The sequence below is a fragment of the Tiliqua scincoides genome, chromosome 3 (genome assembly GCF_035046505.1).
Source record: "Tiliqua scincoides isolate rTilSci1 chromosome 3, rTilSci1.hap2, whole genome shotgun sequence".
In the NCBI taxonomy this organism is placed as follows: Eukaryota; Metazoa; Chordata; class Lepidosauria; order Squamata; family Scincidae; genus Tiliqua; species Tiliqua scincoides.
In genome coordinates, this window is record NC_089823.1 from 203,743,181 (window position 1) to 203,763,866 (window position 20,686).

General features: G+C 38.9%; 1 protein-coding gene across 2 annotated transcripts in view; it reads right to left on the reverse strand.

The window, feature by feature from the left end:
* Positions 1 to 328: 328 nt before the first annotated feature.
* SLC25A36 (solute carrier family 25 member 36) overlaps positions 329 to 20,686 on the reverse strand; it is a 40,273-nt gene continuing 19,915 nt past the window's right edge. For both annotated transcript variants that reach the window (XM_066620541.1, XM_066620542.1), the window contains exons 3-7: positions 19,592 to 19,669; positions 15,470 to 15,570; positions 7,564 to 7,630; positions 6,071 to 6,360; positions 329 to 3,815 (exon numbers count right to left, since the gene is read on the reverse strand). In XM_066620541.1, the coding sequence (XP_066476638.1) occupies positions 3,622 to 3,815; positions 6,071 to 6,360; positions 7,564 to 7,630; positions 15,470 to 15,570; positions 19,592 to 19,669 (730 nt within the window). In that variant the 3' untranslated portion in view covers positions 329 to 3,621. The remainder of the gene's footprint in view (positions 3,816 to 6,070; positions 6,361 to 7,563; positions 7,631 to 15,469; positions 15,571 to 19,591; positions 19,670 to 20,686) is intronic.

Genomic DNA, 20,686 nt, shown 5'->3' on the forward strand with positions numbered 1-20,686 from the left:
CTTCCCCGTCCCTTTAAGGGGCAGGGGCGTGAGGCAGTGATGCAATCCCCAGGATCCTGTCACTAAGGGGGGTGAGGGGGTGTGCTTGTGACTTACTTGGAGAGATACAGGGCTGCAGCAGGCTGCAGAAGGTGCAGGGAGCCCTGTGCAGCGCTCCCTGGCTCTTGGAAACTTCAACAGAAGTGAGCGCAAAGCGTCTCCTGCAAAAACGGAAGTGCTTTGCGCCCGCTTCTATTGTAGATTTCAAGAGTCAGGGAGCGCTGGAGGGTTCCCCACACCCCCTGCAGCCCTGCTTCTTTCCGAGTAAGTCACAAGCACCCCCCCTTCCCCCACAAGAACTTACTGAGGGAGTAAAGCTCCCTCAAAGTTTGAGAAACACTGTTTTAGGAGTATCCCAAGATTTAAAAATACAGTATATAGTTGATTAAATAATTGCTACATAAAAATATTTACTCTGAGAAGCTAAAACCAAATGTGAAGACTGAGAAGCCATACCTGAAGACTAATAGGAAGAAACCAATCATCTACACTCCAGTAGATACAGGTAAGAAATACATGAGGTCATATACTCTGATATTAGGATTAGCAGCTAAACCAAAAGCCACAGGCCTTTGACTTACATCCACTCACTCCTGTTAAGGAGAATATGCCACTCAAGGGTTCTACTTCAGCATAGGATGATACCTACATGAAAAACAGTGCTGGTAGCAGAGAAGCTCAGGAGAAATATGCCTCTTCTACTTTCTGCATGGGCTTGACAAACACCACACCATAATATCCTGACCAGGAATAAGGATGCCCTATTGGAATTAAAGGAAATTTAAGCAACTTCTTTTAACTCGAGAAAATTGAGTACTTGAAATGACCAATAGCAAAAGCTTCCACTGACACTATGGTATCCACATAAAGTCCAGTGTGCTACATGGTCATACAGGAATCGTTTGATCTACTTTGGAATTGTAAACCAAAAGGGGATTCATGAAGCCGATTTTGTTTGACTCCAATTTTAAAAGTTGTCATGCAGAGGGATAACTTTGGAGATCGGTTTCCAAGAGGATCTTGGAAACCATCATATTTTTAAATAGGTTGACCAATTTCTCCAAAAGGAGTTGGGTGTTCTGGACCCCTTCAGACAATTTATTTCCATTGGAATCCTACCAGACAGTGACTCACTGCAATTGCACACTGCAAGAAAGCTTCATCATCTGAATCCACTTGACTGCAAAAGCTGAACATGTGATCAAAGAATGAAGTAACTCTAGTCGCTTAACAAGACTGTATTACACAATTTCATCTTTATATTCTCCTATAGGACATTTGGCATTTCTTACCCATTGGAACCTGTAGTAAAATTTGTTTCACCAGTATTTAGAAGTGAGAAGGAGCTAACTTCAAAAGAGGTCACTGGGGAAAAAAACTTTTAAACAGGTTTTCATATTTATTGAACTAAATTGCCAAGTTTACTGTAATGTGAGTGTAATGAGATCACTTACAACATGAAGGAAAATAAGCCATCTTATATGCACCCCGCTGAAAAGATCAGGCAGGGGTCACTGTGTTTCACAGGTGGCCAAATAAGAGCAGTACTGAAAAGCTCTTTCATATTAAAGGTTGCAAGTCTGTCATGAATGTGTCTTGCCACAGAACAGAAGATATGATAGGATCAAATAATAATAATAAACGAAACAGTTCTTTAGATTGCTGACAGATCAGATGTCTCCAGCACTATTTTCAAGTAGGTTAGGAAATTTGTTCACAAACTGCCTCCTTCTGTACAACCCATATCAAATCTTTGCATGAACTGAGCATGTTTCTGGAGACAGCATAAAAGATCGACATGGGACATAAATCTGTTAAGTGAAGCACTTTTTAAAGTCTTGCTGACTTCAGATTTAAGCACATGCTTAAAATCTTTCCCACTGATATCACTGGGCCTTGATAGTGCTCAACTTTGGCAAGACTGTGCCCTGACAGAGGGAGAGGAGTTGTAAGCCAATCAATCCACAAAGTGCAAGAGACATACATTCTTAGGAAAAAGTCATTGCACAAAATGGACATCAACGAATAACTTCTTCCTTGGAGTCATTACTTGGGTATCATCAGTGAAGCAACAGTAAGTTAAAAACCTATGGCCTAGTTAGGATGGAAGTTTATTTGAAGCAGCTTCACTGGTCATTGCACTATGAAGATTAGAAGGTCAAAGGCATGGCGTTATATACAATTCTCTGAACACTCAAAGAGTTTATTTGCAGTATTTTGAATGGTTTGCTTTATAAAAAGATGCCACTAGTAGGAGTTAGCCAAGTCCTGCTCTTAAAATATAGCAGAGCATGTTGTATAAGAAGTGCTAATATTCATTTTCAAAGTCAGATGTTCTGAACATGAAGAAGTTATATGGTCTTTCTGCAAAGTGCTTCAGGAACAAAGAAGCAAAACACAAAGCATTCAATTAAGGAGGGCTTAAACACAAAGCATTCAATCATCTCTTCCAATTAAAAACCAAACCAACAGTATTAGCATTTTATTCAGACAGGATACAAAATGCACCCTACATGTTTTGAAATCCAGCAGAGTTTTGGTACTTGGGTAACAGAAGCTTTAGGTTAAACAGTACAGGAATAAACCTGAGATGAATGAGGCCCGTTGAAAACTCACATAATGCTGACTAGACTGCACATTTGATTTGTTGCGGTTTGCTGGTTCTCAGGAATTTATAGCTATACGCTAAAAGCCCTTCCAACACACCAAGCCTAACATTCGGCTTTCCAAATTCAAAGAAGGATGGCCTTCAAAAAGGCAACAATCCTCAACACACTTAGTGGTGTTTAACTCTGAGTGGGATTTATGGACATAAACAATTATGTGGTCAAGAGAAGACCTGATCTGATTCAGTTTCAGGTGAATCTTCTTGGCTCTTCTCCAATCCCACAGGGAACAAATACTTAGGGCAATTATGCATACCTCAGCAGCACTATGAAACCCAGAGTCTGATATTTAATTTTCTTTAAGTTTCAAGCTTGCCTCACCCCATTATCCCTACTAAAAGGCCACCTTTTTTGTAGTAAGAAACATAGGTCTCCCAGTCAGATCCCCTGAGGTAGTAAAGTGGGAAGCTTAATGTGAATCTTCATCTTTCATTTTATTTTGAACTGCAAAAGGGAGTTTCAAACATGACCAATTATGAATCTGCTTTAAATGGACACAGGCACACCCTTCCAACTGGTTACTGCACAGTAAAATACAAAATGGATTTAAAATCAGAAACAAATAAGAGGTGAAAATAAATGTACACCTTGCAACAAGAATACGCATTATGGCCCTTCCTTATTCTCAACCAAGTCTCTGGCACTCACTGCAACGCATTAAGAAAAGGTGAACACAACTGGAAAAAGTTGCAATGTTGAAATATGAGGCGTTTGAAGGCAATTCCTTGGGAGAAACTCCAGGTTACTGCACTGCCAAAAGATGCCATATGATAAGGCAGCACGAGTGAGCATTTCTTGCCTATCATCAATCTTCCATGCTGTCCACACCTGCATATTCTTGATAGGTTTTTCTCTGACCTACCACAATGAGAGTTCATGGTCCACTGCAACCTTCTCAAGATAATGGTTAACGTTGCTATCCATTGAGTAAGTAGACTACCACTTCATAGGTAGACATCATTATGGCTGTGTTTGGAATCTGTCTAATTAAATGTGTTGTTAGACCACGGTATAGTGAGCCATAGCCTTCTTCTCGCACAAGCAAAGACAGTGTCTGGAAAAAAGATCTATACTTTGTTCCTTCTTCGCGTAGCCTTGTTCGTACAACTTCTGCATAAAACAAAAAGAGAAAATATTTGCATGTAAAGCGTAATACAGTTTAAGGAAGGGGGATATAGCAAGCAGCAACCACAGAATTTTACAGTTTCTTTCTAATAACTTTCACAAGCTCTGGGTAAAATATGGACAACCCATGTTAGACTGTGGTTCAGACAACCCCAACCATGCTTATCTGGGCAGTTTAATTTTTGCCCAGATGGCACATGGCACAAATAAAAACATTCATAAACACTGAATGTGTATAAAATGCATACTCAATCATTAGATTTTGAATAAAAATATTCATAGCACACATTAAAAGAAAAAAATTTAAAAAGCCAAAGCTATATAAATGGAAGCATCTCTTTTGAATCCCTTTCAATCAATACTATTTATCTATGTCCTAAAGTTTTTAAAGGCCAAAACAAGCTCTTTGAAAGGGCTGTCAGGACTAAACAGTCAGCTGGTGCACTTGGTCCAAGGTCATAATTATATACTCTCCATGGTTCACTCTTGCGGAGGTGGGTCATTGCATTCTGCAACTTCTGTAGCTTCCAAGCCATTCTCAGGCACTGCTATATGGTTGGTTCATACTGAACTAATTTAAATGGGAAATTACTTAAACCAAATCCTGACTGTCAGAAAGATGCAGTGCACATACCAGCTTAAGCTGGTAAAAAGTGCTCCTTGCCATTGCTCCCAGCTGCAAATCAACTAACAAGGCGGGATCATAGAATTCCACAGAACCAAACCTGGGTGCAGCAACTGCTAGTACTGAGCAGGTACATAAAACATTTTGCAGCTGTGGGTTGGAAACTACTGTGTTCAGCAGGTAGGAGGAGAATTGAATTAGATAAATGCAAGACATACTATTTCAACATTGTCAGGGTGCTTGTACTGTGTATTCAAGTGTCCCACAACAAACTTCAGAACAAACAAAAGCATCAGTGATAAAACACAGTCTTAGCAAAACATTTAAGCACAATCTCCATTCTAAATGTGAAGAACGTCCAAGGGAAATCAGTATTTCACGTAAACATCAGATTAAATGTATACAGGGGGCCCCATATCCACTGATCCTGTATCCAGGTTTCACTTATGCGTGGATGTGGAATCCCATTAGCTTGTTTAAAGACTTGCCCCAGGTGAAAATTCTTCCTTTAACCAGGTTGCTAAAAGCTTAGAAGCTCATAGCAACCTTCAAGCTGCTTCTGGGCAGCCTGGTTGCTCAAAAATAACTAGACTGATCTCAATAGGAAGTGCTTAACTTCTGTTTGCTGTTGAGATTGGTCTCCTTATTTTCAAGCAACCAGGCTGCCAGGAGGCAGCCTGCTATGAGCTTCTAAGCTTATAGCGACCTGCTTAAAGGAAAAATTTTCGCCTGGGGCAAGTCTTTAAACAAGCTAATCAGAGCAGGTTGGGGGGGAAGAAGAGGATCCCCCCATGTGTCCATTTACAAGTTTAAACACCAGCAAAATTCTTCTTCCTTAAATGAGCACTATAAGCCTATACTATAGGCCTTACAGTATAAGCCTATAGGTTTATAGCACTTTGAAGGCTGGTTACCAGCAGCAAGAATGCTTAAAAAAACTCAAAGGAGGTTAAGAGGAAGCAGTAATGTTGCTTTCTGTTGACCTCCTTACAAATTTTGTAAGTATGCTGGTTGCTGGGAGGCAGCCTTCAAAGTGCTATAAGCCAGTGTTCTCAAACTGTGGGTCAAACAGTTACAGACCTGTACTTTTCACAAGCTACTACGTATATTCTTCTAATAATGATTGTCAATGTGACTTATTTCTGGGTAAGTGTGGGTAGGATTGCAGCCTGGGTTTGTTAAAAAATGTCCTGCCTGATGTCACTTCCAGTCATGACATCACTTCCTTTCTATCAGGTGGGTCCTGATAGATTCTCATTCTAAAAAGTGGGTCCCGGCGCTAAATGTGTGAGAACCACTGTTCTAGGCTTACAGTGCTCAGTTTAAGGAAGAAGAATTTCACCCTAGTAAGTGTTTAAACTTGTAAATGGGTGCCAGGGAGGCAGTTTTTGGTGGCCATAGGGGGCCAAGAACATATCCCCTGCAGATGCTGGGGCACACCTGTATTTAGACATGTAAATTGTGATCTCTAAATACCACATTTTTAAGAAATCAGAAGATATCTATTTTCCAAGGCTAGCCAAACCACACTAACACATGACTGTATCATGAAAAGACCAGCATTGTCTTTTTAAACATTTGACCCACAGATCCCATAAACATAAGCCTTCCTTACCATGTGGATAGGCTATAGATGTGGCACAGGTTTTTGAAGTAGCCGCAGCCATCATCATGCCCACGAAGTCAGATGCTTCTTTTACAGATTCATCCTCCTCATCCATAGCAGAAGATGATTTGTATTCCAATAGTCTTCGCTTAATACTCTCATAAATAACGAAGTGAACAACGGTCTCTGATATGCCTGCATAGGATGCAGACATTCCTCTGTAAAAACCTTTAATCCCATCTGATTGATAGACTCTGCGCACGCATTCAAAAGCGCTCATCCGCTTTTCCCCACGATTCCTGGAAGAAAGGAGAAACAGACTAAACTAATTGATATTTTCTTGCCAGGCACCACAGTCTATGTTAGCTGACACAAAAGACTTTGAGAGGCAGCTGGTTAACTTAAAGCTTCCAGAAGGGCTGCATTTTGAAATATGTCCAGGGGTTATTCATAAGGATACAATGGTCACAGAAAATGCATGGACTTTAACATGAAACCAACCCACAGAAATAATAGTTACACTGAACTAAAGTGTAGATCTGAAGCTACTATATAAATTGCTGTTGATAACAATGTCGGGCTTGCATTTGCAGACCCAAATATCTCCAAAATGCAAGATTGGGATAGCTGTTCCTATAGAGTAGCCATCCTGCCTGAATTCTTCTGTTGAACTCTTAATCATTATGGACTGGTTAAGCATAGAAAGATGAACCTGTCTTACATTACTCCTTTACACATGCTTGAAAATCACATTCTCATGTTCACAGGACCCATGAAACATCAATGTCCAGGAACACAAGACAGGCATGACCCCACTGGGCTTTGATGTGGGTTTCAAACATATGAAAAGGACTACTTAGTCTAGCTCAATACTATTTAGTCCAATTCATGGCATTCCTAAGATTTTAAATAAAAAGTGCATTTCTGATATCTTCAGTTCTTCTATTAGAAAGTAAGATGTATCCCATCACATTGGTCTAAAGTCTGCATTTTATATATACAGACTTTTGATAGGTCATTCTGATGAGATCGTGTTTTGCCCTAGCTATCTAGCCAAGTTATAAGTAGATACAAATAAAGGCAACTTGAAACACTTATATTTCTGGAAAAACCAAATCTAATTATAATAATTTTACATCTCTCTCTCTCTCACTATCTCAATGAAACAAAGCCTTCAGTAGCTTGGCAACTCATACATATTGTACCGAGTCACTTCATCTGAAAACCCCTGCATGAAATTCAATATGGTACTTTGCTTAAACTAACAAGAGGGAATCTGTAAAGTCTGCCAAGCGAGGAAAAGCCAAAGAAGCTGTCTACCCAATAACCTTTTCGTTTAAGATGCTGGGAAGAAGCCAGTATGCATTCTGGATCACACTGGCCTGTGACCAACACTGTATCTCCATTAATCAGACAGAAGCAATTCTACAGCACCATTGTGCCCAAATGATTAAACCTTGAAGTGTGCTGATCCATTTACCTTCCCAAAAAGAATTCATTACCTTGCATCAAGTTGTAAGCGTGTCTTTACTAGCCAAATTGGATTGGTTGCTGTGATTGCAGTAAAACCTAAACAAGTATTTAAAAAGAAAAATTAGCTCTGCTAACATCACAAAACAAAGAAGCCTGTTAAAAAGCACACAATTAAAAATGAGGTACAGGTTGATGTAAACTGGGTTGCACTATGCTAATTCTTAAAAGTAGGCCTCTATTACTACTTTGACAAAGTCCACAGAGACAATAAACTTTTGCATTTTCATTTTAAATTAGTATTTCTTGTTTCTTAGTTATTAGTAATAAGTACATATAGCTAAATTTGTGCCAATCCAGACAAATTCCTTTTTGACGCCTTTCAAACAGCAAGATTGAGACTAGGCCAACTGAATTTAAACGCACTCCAACTCAAAAGTATGTTGCGAATTGAATTAAAATAAAGCGTGTCAGAAGAGCATAAAACACTGTAAATTTAATTTTATAAAATCAGAAATACAAAAATTGGACATTAAACATTAACTACTTAAAGTGGTACTGCTTAGACGTATTACTCTATATTAACTCTTTAATTCTGAATGATTCAGTATTCAGTAGGATGCTTAATGACATGCCAGCAAATTCTACTTAGCATTGAAAAGCAAGGACTGTTGGTTGGCCCCAGGAATGTGTGTACAAACATACAAAAATGAGTTGTTAAAAAAAAACTACTGCATATATATACATATACATACACACACTATGGACTAGTTAGCAGTCAGATAGCAACTATTCAAAGTTCCAATAGGGATCACAGTCTACTGCTCTCAAAGTAGACAGGTAAGATTTTTCTCTTTCCTTACTGCACAACTCTAGACAATAGAAAAGAAGTGGGAGGGCAGCTTTGAACAGACATACAGTTATTTGCTTAGGGCCACAGTACCCAATTTATTACTATTTCACTCTACTGCAGTCGTGTGCAAATCGCTCCTCTCGCTGTGCAGGTAGGGTTCCCTTTCTGCAGGAAAGTGAAACAAGGACTTCAGGGAGAGCGTTTAGGAGCAGCCTATTTAGCACATCTCTCAGCTGCACAAAAAAACAGATCATGGAGAAGTTTACATGTCAGCTACACACATAAAAACCCACTCAACCATTATGTGTATGTTTTTTTTCTGGTCAATCTCTGGCATTTGCATGGGGGTGGGGGAAGAGGAAGAAACGTGTACAGAAGCGACCAAAAGACACAAGAACAGAAGTGCCAAAGGATCTTAACTGTTTTAGAGTTTGGCTAATATGAAAGCGTCAACACTTAGATTCTTATTTCATTTTTTTAAAGCAAGAGCTCTTTAATTACTTGCAGGGTTTAAACAGTTACAACCAAGTGCTTCAAGTTAATGAGTAATATGAAATTCACCCTCCCAATGCCCTTTCACCTTCCCGTTTAAAGTTATTTCACCCATTTAAGGAGTCAATTTAATTAAGTGCCTGAAGCTTTTCAGTACTTGGGTTTTCATTGGGGGCCTCTAAAGTGAATTTAAACTGAAAATTCCTCAACCTGGTCATATTCTCCTATTGTGCTACTAGAATTGACCGATTGGAGATTACACTAAGGTTTAAACTAGACTTCATTTTATATTAATCCAATGTTTGGGATTATCTATTTAAAAAAATAAACACCAAAAGTTAAAACAGAGGGCTCCAATCTAGACTGGAGCAGGGTGGGGGACAAGAAAGGGAGCATAAAGAACACACCTTATCTCTGAATGCCAGATGCAAGGGAGTGACCAAAAGATACAGGTATCTTATTGTCCTGTGTGCTCCCAGAGGCATCTAGTGGGTCACTGTAAGATACAGGAAGCTGGAATTGATGGGACCTTTGACTGATCCAGCAGAGCTCTTCTTATGTTCTTATTTTTCTCCTGTCCTGGGCTTGTGCTGAAAAAATCACCACCTAGTTGCTGTTTGCAACAGACAGCAACTTGGATGGCAAAATTGTTCAGTGAGAAAACTTTCCCCCCACTCATTCAGAGGTTATCATCTGGACAGGGGGCCAGGGCAGCTGCTTAAAAAAAAAAAATGGCATAGGGCAAATAGCTCCAGATTGGAATATTTTTTTGGAAAGTATATTTAAAAAAATTATTTTTTTTTTTAAGTCAAAGAAATTTTAAAAGATGCTCTCTTTTGATATCCTAGTGGTAGCCAATGCATACAGGACTGCAAGGCACAAGAAACTCTGTATATCACCACACCTGGGCTTGATTGCTAGAAGATAGTTTTACGTCATGGAGTTAAGCCATGGGACTCTCTCCAACATCCCTTGAAATACATCTCCTTTTCATCCAAAGTCAACTGGTTCCATTGAATTGCTTTCCTGCTTCTGCACAGTTTTTTCAAAAATCTTAAAGCATTTTTAAGGAAATTACACTCAATTCTTTCTACGCTTTAAGTTTTCAGATAGCCCACTCCATATGGAAGAGTCAATATTGTAAATCAAGAGGTTTAGGAAACTATACAGTGCCAAGGACAGGAACTTATAAAATGAAGTTAATCACGGTGTATATTTTAACAGCATAGATATAGGTCACCCTATTTCAAGTTAGCGAGGAAGAATTAATTCAGTTACATCTAAAACTGCTTGGCACTGGCTACATCATAGCCATATATCTGTTCTTTATATTCTAGCTTGTTGTTTTGTGAAGAAACAACAAAAATTCAAAGTTTGATAACCAATGCATAACATCCCGATCTTAAGAATCAGTTTGTTCTTTAAACTTCTGCCTAGCGCACTAGTTAAAGAATTGTTTTAGGACCAAGATCAAAGGTTTCAAAATAAAACAGCTAAGATCCCAGGTATGTATCTGCATTGTCTTAGACAGGAATAATATTGTTTGCCAGGGATAAAGATACTTGATAAATGCATGTTAATATATGCGAGGCCAAATAATATTTGCTAAAAATAGTCTGTAGCAAAAAAACATTATTAAACTGCAGCATTAAATGAAAGTTTAAAACATTTTTGCCTGATTAAACAAAACAAAAACGTTGTACACTATCAACAAGAAATCCAGTTCTCCAACCTGGCTAAGTACACAACAGTGGCCTATGAAAGGTATTACCTTTCCCCAAACAGTAGTGGAAGAAATAACTGAGTGATGTTTTAGAACAATGTATACAATTGGAATTCAAACATAAAGATTCCCCTTACGTTGGTTGTTTAATAGCGAGTACAAACCCAAGGTGTGGTTCTTACGCTAGAAGCTGCAAGAGACGCTCAGTTCAGTACTCACGAGGTTTAAGTTAGTCCATATTTCTGCAGGAAGTGACCTGCGGATGGGGAGCATGAGATGACACGATCTCACTCTTTTCACGGGAGAAATGTACAGTAAATGCCTAAAATAGACACAGGCTTTTCTGTATCATAACAACAAGCAGTGACCTCATCAGATACATGTGACAAAATTGAATCCCAATGGAAGGATATGTGAATTAATAACTGTGAGATCTAACTTTTAAAATGTTTAGAACAAAAAAAGTAAAAAAATTAGTACAGGCCACAGATCTTTAAAAAGGGTTGCAAAATGTACTGAGTACTGAAATTTCTGCGATTTGTTTGCAGCAAACGTAATCATTTCACAGCACGTTAAAATACTTACCTACACTTGTTTCAGAAGGCCTAAAGTGTAATAAAAATGCTAACCTTGTCACACTGGTCAGAAAAATAGATGCTGTATTAAGCTTAGGCATACAGACATTCTAGAAATAAATTTTAAGTTTTAAGTTTTGAGACCATCTCAGAACTGAGTATCTTGTATCTGTTTCGCATCCATCCTTGCAATTGCAGACCAATCTAATTTTGATTAGTTTTAGCAATAAGAATACATGAGAACCAACTCCACAACACAACTAGGCCACCATCTTTCTTCCTTTATCTGAAACAGTGAGATATATAACGAAAGCAGAACTATGGTTTAACTTGATAGAATGCCTCTTGTCAGTCAAGAAATACACATATAAGTAACAAAATACATCAACTCACTTTACTAGTCACAGTGCTACTGCAGATTAGAGAGCACTCATAGTGACATACAATGTTTAAGAGGAAAGTCTATCCAGAACACACAATGAAGAGCCTTTGGTTTTCAATCAAACCCACAACTAAACAAAAAAGTATGAAGCTCTGATCCAAGGGCCCAAACTTTATACACCAAAGCTAATTAACTGAATGAGAGAGTATATGTACAGGCAGAGCTTTGGAACAGGGCAATCCATTATGTGAGAAACCAATTCAGAAAAGACAATTGAACATTTTATCAAAACAATGAATCAGAATTCTCTGTCCTTGAAATGTAAGTTGCAGATGGGCAGGACATATTTCTTGACCAAATCTCAGACTCAGCAAAACTGAACTATTTGCAAACAATAAAACAAGTGCAATGAAAATAAGGTTATTTAATTCTAGTACCTGAACCTCGCTCTGCAAGAGGTGATCAGGTCATGGTTCCTGAATTCCAGACAATGGTGGAAAGGAGCAGAGTATCTTGGAATGGGGTGTGGAGGAATATGCTGTGCCATATTCTTCCACAATACTCTCAGGATTGGACAGCACACTTATGGCATCCCTTGATGTGCTGCTAGTGTAAGGCCATGGTAGAACTACAAAGAAGGGCTAGCTAGAGTCAAATCTTTGTTACTCCATACTGAGGATATGTCACAGCTCTTACTGGGGGGCCCACCAAGTCTATGTGCTAGAGATGGGGTGAGGAAATGGACCATGGAGATTGTCTAAGAATCCCTTCCACTCTATAATAGGATCGTTAGAACTAAGTGGCCACTGCACACTGGTCTACCCAATCTCCTTTCAGGTACCAGAATTAAAGGAGAATTGATGACCCTGGAAAGTAACCTGAAAATCTCTGACAAGATGCATATTTTTCTTTGGATAGCAAACTGGTACCAGGTACAAAACACCATGTATATTTAACATTTAAGGCTTTGCAAGATTTCATCCCTCTCGCTTTAAGAAAAAAATAAAAATAAAAACTCCTATCTAAGTGGTTCGCTATTTGAAATTAAACAAGCTGAACTAACAAGAGCAAAATGTTCTTACAATTACATGAACAACCAAACCATCTCGCCAACAAAACAAAGTAAATTTTAAAAAAATCACAATTGCAAAAAAAGATTTCAAGGAGCCAAATAAGACATTAGCAGATTTCCTGCCAATATTTCACATACTTGATCTTTCCAGTAAAATTTGCATTATAAGCTAAAACAGACTGTGCAGGCAGCATTGTTAATAGCTTAATTTTGTGCATTCAATGCAAGACTTATGAAGCAATTACTAAAATGACAAGGTTAGCATTTTTCCCATAAGGTAGGTTAACAGCCCTTTTACATTAGTTGTATGGCTATGCAGCCAGCACTATGAATCAGTGTTTTATTCATAATTAGAAAACTTAAAATGGCTTCTATTAGATTTCTAGAGCATACTAGAACTATCCTAGTATAGGTAGGGGGGTATAGTTACCTTCAAAGCCAATCGGCATTCATTTTCACTCACCAAGTATTATAGGTGTGCAACTGCAAAGCTGAATGCTCATCAGCAGTGCATGAGCACCTGAGCAGGATAATAACAGCAGGAAAAAGCCACAGAAGAGCAGGATAAAGTATAGACATGCCTCCAAGAGACAATCAGGAAAAGCCAAGTGGCTAAAGGCAGATTCAAGATTTAAGATCTTTAGGAGAGAGTCTAAGAAGAATTCAGATCTCAAATAAAGCATTATTTCTGGGCCAGCAATTAAGTCTGAGTGCAAATATGAAGCCTGCCAAGAAGCCAGTTTCTTCACATCTTTATTTGATTGGGCAAAGAGGCACATCTACAAGTACTCTACTGAAGAAGCAATGGGTATTTAGCCAATTCTGAACAACCGTTTTTGCGCAATATGTATTGCTTAAGGGTAGATATAACTGTCAGTTAAAATAGATCACTAATCCATTTTCATGTCTTCTGCTCTTTGTCAACAGAAATAATATTCCTTTATAATTCTCTGAGGAAAAAAGAACACAGGTAATAGAACAGCCTTTTACATCAAAAAAGTCTCTGAAGCAGTTAATTGACTGAAGTGCAACTTTAAATGAATTCCCAATGACACGTTTATTCCCCCTCTCCTTCCCCATGGATTCTTTCAGTGGCATGTAAGAAACAACACAGTTTTGCTTTTAATTCTGTTTTTCCCCCCTCTTGGATGCAAGCTTCCAAGCATGGCAGTCAATTATCAGTTCTAGGACACTGGTTTTTTTCTGTTTATTGGCTAGCTCTAACATTTTCAATGAGAGGGAAAAAATCCAGAAGGTTATACCCCAAGTGCTACTTCTATTCGCAGAAGATGCTCTGTTTGTGCAAAAGGGAAGAGCGACTTTTGCCAATTTCCCTTGCAGCCTCAGCACCCCTGAAATATCTGGTTCCTGAAGAGGCACAAAGAACTGCAGAGGCAAAGAAAGATTAAGTGAAAATTGAGTTCCCCCACCTTAGGCAACTGAAGCTTCTTCTGAAAATGGAATAAATACTTTAGGATACAACCCAGAATATCTGCATTACATTATCCACTTGAAAAAGAGTTTGGCCATATGTCTAGTTGAATTATTTGTCAATTTAGGGTGCAATTCTAACCAACTTTCCAGCAGCAAGGTAAGGGCAATGCAGCTCTGAGGTAAGGTGACAAACATGCCCTTACCTTGAAGAGGCCTCCCTGACTGCCTCTCCATTGCAGGATGCAGTGCACGCCACGTTGGCACAGCTATTTCACTGCTAGAATATTGGTTAGGATTGCACCCTTAGCCTTTTTTTTCCAGAGCACTCCCCAACATTTGCTAGTTTTCACATGTTTGAAGTGGCTATATGTTTCTATAGCAAAATAAATCAATAGAAAGAGTAAGACTAGCAGGCAGTGTCACAGGATATCAAGTACCATTACATGCTTCATAGAGTCAGATTAAATATTCTTCAAAATATTTTGAAGTTCTCTTACATCATGGAAGTGTACAAAAGAGAGCTAGACCCAACACATCTTACTTCGTGATTTATTTATTCTAAAGATAATTAAGGTTTCAATCAGTGTTTCCTGTAAGGGTTCCGTGCTGGGGCGTGGACCCCAATTATAGCTGTGACTGTCACAAGATCACTTCTGGACGTTTGCAATGACATCATGTCACTGCCAGACTTCTTGGTTGCCAGGCTCCAAGCTGAATGGAGCTCAGCTTGGAAGTGCAATTTGACTGCGCACCTCAGAGTAAACAGTGGTTACAATCCTATGCACAATTACTTGGGAGTAAACTTAACTGAAATCAGTTTACCTTCTCAGTAAACATGCATAGAATCATACTATGTTTCATTTCCCCTTTCTCTCCCTAAGAGATTTGTTCTCCTTTTCCAAAGTGGGAAAAGCAAACTTACTGGTTTTCTACTTATCAAAGTCAACAAACCTAGATAACCTATGCTACAGCAAACATCAAAATTACCTAGGCATCCTTCAGTCTTGGAAGACTATGGACCGAAGAACACTACCAACACCTGCTGGTAACACAACACAGGGAAGTGTTCTTACAAATTTAGAAAAAGGGTGGGGAAGCAGCAAAAGAAAAAACCACTTGTGGCTTCTTTATTTCATATATGGTTTTTTCTGGCTTATCTAGATCTGCTTATCCACCATTATTTGGAAAACAGATCAAGCACGAATATTTGCATATTTTGCTGTATATACAGACATCTATAAATCTATTACTACCTGCCCTATGTATCCATTCTCAAGCGTGCCAGGATCACCTGCACAGCCATCTTTGAACTCCGAATCAACCTTTTCCCTTTTTTTTTTTGCAGTTTGCCAATCACCCACTACAAGGCTTTTCGAAGAATTCAAGCAGAAAGTTACAGAGCCTTACCTGCCACTCCCGCCGAGGTCATGTGTACCTGTGTAGAGTCTGGCTCAAATATATTATTCAATGTTTCCTTGCAATTGGAGTAAGCGGCAAAATATATTGCTCTAAAATCAAAACAATACCCAAGTTAAATCTGATTGAAACGTTCATCAGACATCGCTCCATAGACAAACAGTGCCAGCATGATGTGCCAGTATTACAAATATTTGTACACTGCTTTCCAACAAAAAATGTTCACAAAGCAGTTTACAAAAGAAAAATCAAACAACGAAATGGCTTTGTGTCCTAAAAGCGCACACAGTCTAAAAAGATGCAGAAAAACACCAGCAATTATCCACTAAAAAAAAGATATTGTGCTGGTATAAAGAGGGACAGTTATTCACCCTCTGCTAAACACAAGAGGAGCATCACTTTAAAAAGTTACTTTTTCTCTAATTAGCAGCTTAAGTTTGTGTATTGGTTGGTAGCAATTAGCATGGAACAATGCTCCAACAGAAACTGATTAGAACTACAGAATTCTTCTCCTATTTGAGACAAAGACTTTGGCTGCAATTCTATACACTTTCCTAGGAGTAAGCTCCCTTCAATACAATGGAACAATTCTGAGTAGACTTGCATAAGGTTGTGCTGTAAGATGACTGACTGGGCAGCAACTACATGTACAATGTGCTTGCTTGAATACTTAAGTGGAAGAATCAAGAAAATATGCAGCTAGTTTCATACACCCAAGGATATCTGGTTCATGTGATTCTTGAATACATGACAACAAAAACCCAAAAAACTTTTTGGATCTGTGAGGGAGTGAAAAAGCAAGTTGTGGTAGGCCATCAGAGTCAACCTTTCAATGGAGGGAGAATATTAATAGTTGTCACCAGGCATATCCAACCCCTAAGACCAGTGACTATTTGACCTTTTGGGGCTCACGGATCCCTGTGAGAATCTTACAAAATCTGTGGTCCTCCTCTTCCGAAAAATGCACACAAACAAAATTTTTTGCACCCGGTTCACACACCACCTAAAGTCCATCTGTAGACCCTCTAGGGATCTATGGACTCCAGTTTAAGAATTCCAGCCATAAACCATAAATAGTTTTGCATATGGGGCTCAAAAGGCTGCAGGAATAAGGGAAAAATCAGTCAAACTCCATCACATTCCCCTGCCCCCAGTACTGTGAACAGAAATGCCTTCCATTCATGGAGGAAGGATATGATTCTTAGTTTTAAATATTTTAACATCCAATTTCCCTAGTCAGCAATTCATTGCTACAGCATTATGTAAGGATTTAATCAAGAAAAATTGCTAATATATAACTTTGCCACAAGGGGGCAGAAGAGAATTTTTCAAAAATGTTTTTATTAGTTGATGTTGGGAATTCTTACTCACTGTGTGACCATCTTGTGCTATTATATTTACTTAAACAATACTTAAAACAGATGGAATGCAATTAAAAACGAGCCAGGGAATACTCGGGTAATAATATCAAATCACGCTAAATGCACAACACTTAGAACATTTATGGTTGGTAGTTACATTTTGCACGCTTTTGTTAAAACACCCAAAGCAGGGGTTATGATGTGAACAGCCTCCAAGTCTTCAGGAACATTAAGATAATATCATTAGCTCCGCAAACATGTGTCCTTTCACAAGGAAGTGATAAAGTGGTTGCTTTATGTGATGCAATTAGCAAAATGGGATCCAAAATCAGTGGCGCATGCTCTACATGTTATGAAACAAGCGCCCTCACTGCTTATTCAAACAGAGAGATGCTGTTAAAGCTACTTAGCAGATGTTTAAATTAAATTCAAAAGTATTTGCTCATGGCTGATGACTGGAAAAAGCATGATGTCCATTCATAAGCCTGAATACATAACCAAATGGTTAAGTCTAGCATGAAAACTCGGAGAACAGCCCAGTCACATTTTATGGATACAAGAGAGGGAAACAAATTACTTATTTTAGCCTAACCTATGACTCACAAAACATTCACGAACGCCACTATCAATGTTCACCTTCTCTCTATTGTGTGGTGGCACAGCTGGCTTTGTGGAGCTACCAAACTGAGTTACATTTATTCACAGTTTTATTAAACATATTTCTTACAATGCCAGGTCATCTTACAAGATATAACTTTTTTTGGATTACTCTTGCTATGATGCAATGTGAGATAATTCACAGATTCTAAAATGGTTTTGACAAGTTTAATCTGAAAAAATCTGCATCAGATGGGCAGAGAGAGAAAAAATGAATGAGGAGAGAGAAAAAATGAATGAGAACAGTTGGCCTTCAACACTTCCTGCTCACATTCAAATTACAGGCTATTTTATCTGATTTTCAAGGCTCTTCCTAACTCCATTCTCAGTTACTAGAATCCCCATATGCTCTAGCTACAATCAAGAAATTTGGGTCATTTAATATTCCAGCAGTTTCTAGTCTTTTTTTATTCTGAACTAAAACTTCTCAATGGGAGAGTGTTAAGCACATGGTCAGCAGACTTACACAAAAGTCAGTGGGAATTAGGAGAGCTTAATTTGAGTTGAACTGTGACTGGAGGTTTTAATTCTTCCAATCCCAGATTTTAGTACAGTATTACTAAACAAAGAGAACTGCTTCAAACCATTCAGAAGGAAGACTCCAACCACACAGAGAGAACATATGCACTAGTGCAGTGGTTCCCAAACTTTTCAGGGTCTCTAGAGGCATCTGCCTGACTTATAAATGCCAAAGAGTGTGGCTATAATGGTGACTGGGCAGCAGCGTGCCCTCCAATCCAGTAGCAGCTGGTCTAATCCTTGAAGCGCATATCCTAATCTGCCCTGCTAGTTTCACGAACCACTAAAAACTGGTTCGTGACCCACTGGTGGGTCCCAGACCCACAACTTGAAAAGCACTGCACTAAAGAATGGGGGAAATAAGAATGTAAAATTATTCTAAAGCTGCTATTATGAGTAGCAACATGGAAGCCAGTCCCACTGAAATCACTAGGACTTAATCACTAGGATTTATAAAATCTCTAGCATAAACTATTAATTCACAACTGTTTAAACACAAATGTATTTTCTGAATACAGAAAAAATATCATTCTTCACTTGGCCGACCAAGCTCATGCAGAATTTACCCACACAACAAATGTTTATGGTAGTACAAGAGAGAACAACAAGGAGAAACCCCGATAGTTAAAACTGTGAGCAGGGCTGCATTTACAAAAGCAAGGAGGCAGTGTTAAAATATATCTGCATTGTGAACAATCTTCTCCAAGAACAAAGTTGCAAGTTATACTTGCTGAATCAAGCCTTTTATTTTGCACTGAAGGTGGTTGGCATTAATTCAGAGGATAACAGATGATAGCACACCCATACGTGCATTCAGAACCGGGCATGTAGCCATGTGACTCATCCATAGAACAGCTGCTTTTTGGCATATGTCTCCTTCACTTTTGCTGTTACCATCTACTTTTTTCATAATTTATTCCTTATGACAACTTCCCTCTACAACACACACACACACACACACACACACACACACACACCCTCTCCTCCTCTCCACTATCTACCCCAAAGCCTGCTCTTAAATTCTGCTAGAATATTTTGAATATGTCCTTATTTTGTAGAATGGAAAATGTCCTATATGTGAAATGATATTAATCTGGAAGAACCAGTTGTAAATATGTTGTAGGTAAATATGGTAAACATCCTCTTTAGGTGCCAGGGAAGTACACTTGAGTTAAACTTGTTAAACTTGTTTCTGGACAGATGCAATTCAAAAAGAGCTGAAAAGAAACAAGACCTATAGCACCTGCCACCTCACTAGTGATTTGCTACTATTCACGGCCTTCCAATTATCCTACGGCATACCAGGCTCATGATCTACTCAAACAATCTAGAACAAAACAGATTAATTCAATCCTCAAGGAAAAGTACGCATCAGAAGACAAGCTTCATTTTTATTGCAAATGATATTATTGCAAAGTGACCGCATTGCATACACAGCAGTATCTCTGCTCAACAACAGCTACAGGAAGAGAAGCAAAGAAATGGTGCTTTAAAAGCTTACAGTACCCAAACCATTTCCTTAGAAAAGTCTGCATATGCCCTGAGTCTGAGAAGCTAGGAAAAAATATATGTTTACCTGGATGGAGCCACGCCTACCAAGTTAGGACCTAGTCCTCGGAAGAGGGAACGAGGACCTTCCTTCTGCAAGATCATCCTGGGGGAAAAAAAAACATATAAGGAATAAAAATTTAGTGTTCATAACAGCATGAATGGTTGGAAGGGATCCCGGGAGCCATCAAATCCAGCAGATTTACAATGGCTAGTTAAGATGTTCTGAACTCCACATGAGCACTGTGAAACTCGCTTCCATATCGCAGTGCTTCACTCTGAAGATGCAATGTTTGCAAACAATTTAGTGGGGCTGGGCCTGCTATAGGTAACTTCTACAGACCAATGACTAGTTGCAAACTGCAGTAAGGAGCCCAATGCTGACTAATTTTGCCCTTCTGGCTCACCACTGTTTGCATTTCAAAGAGATTGCATTTCTTTAGCTGCCACTGTACAAAAGGGGGGCACAAGAAGAAATCAACCAGTAACCTAGGTAGCCAAGGGAGAAGTTAAGAGTTCAAGGTGGAATAGCTGGGTAAAATAAAGGCCCAAGAACTAAATTCCCAGTGATTAAAACAGCAATAATTTAATAACACATTTTATTCTCACAGTGCACTGATCTCTATAGTCCTCTCTATGGTTGTCATCTCTTGTGATGCCACTTTGAGCTTCTGGAGACTCTTCAGGGTTCTGTGGTTCAACTCACAGACAATTCATGACTACAGACACTTGCCCTAGAAACAGAGCCATGGACTCCGGAAGAGTTTTTCAGCAATTATTCATCAGGACTTGTTAGAAAAGACTAATGAACGGTTCACTTAAGCAAAATATCTTTCCTTTCACAGTGGGGTCCGGGTAAGGTGAGGCTTGCCTCATGAAGAACCATGTTAAATCTACCCAACACCCACTCCAAGAGAAAACTACTTCCATAACAGATTCTGCCCAAAGCCAGTCATGGGATTGCATACCTGCAAGCAACTGGATCTAAGAGCCTGTTCCAGTATTTCTAGAAAGTTCTACAGTTCTCTCCAATGGCAGTGCCAATTTAATTTAAATATAGATGTGCGCCGCTTAACAACCTTCTGATTAATGATGGACGGCATATATCATGGTGGTCAAAACA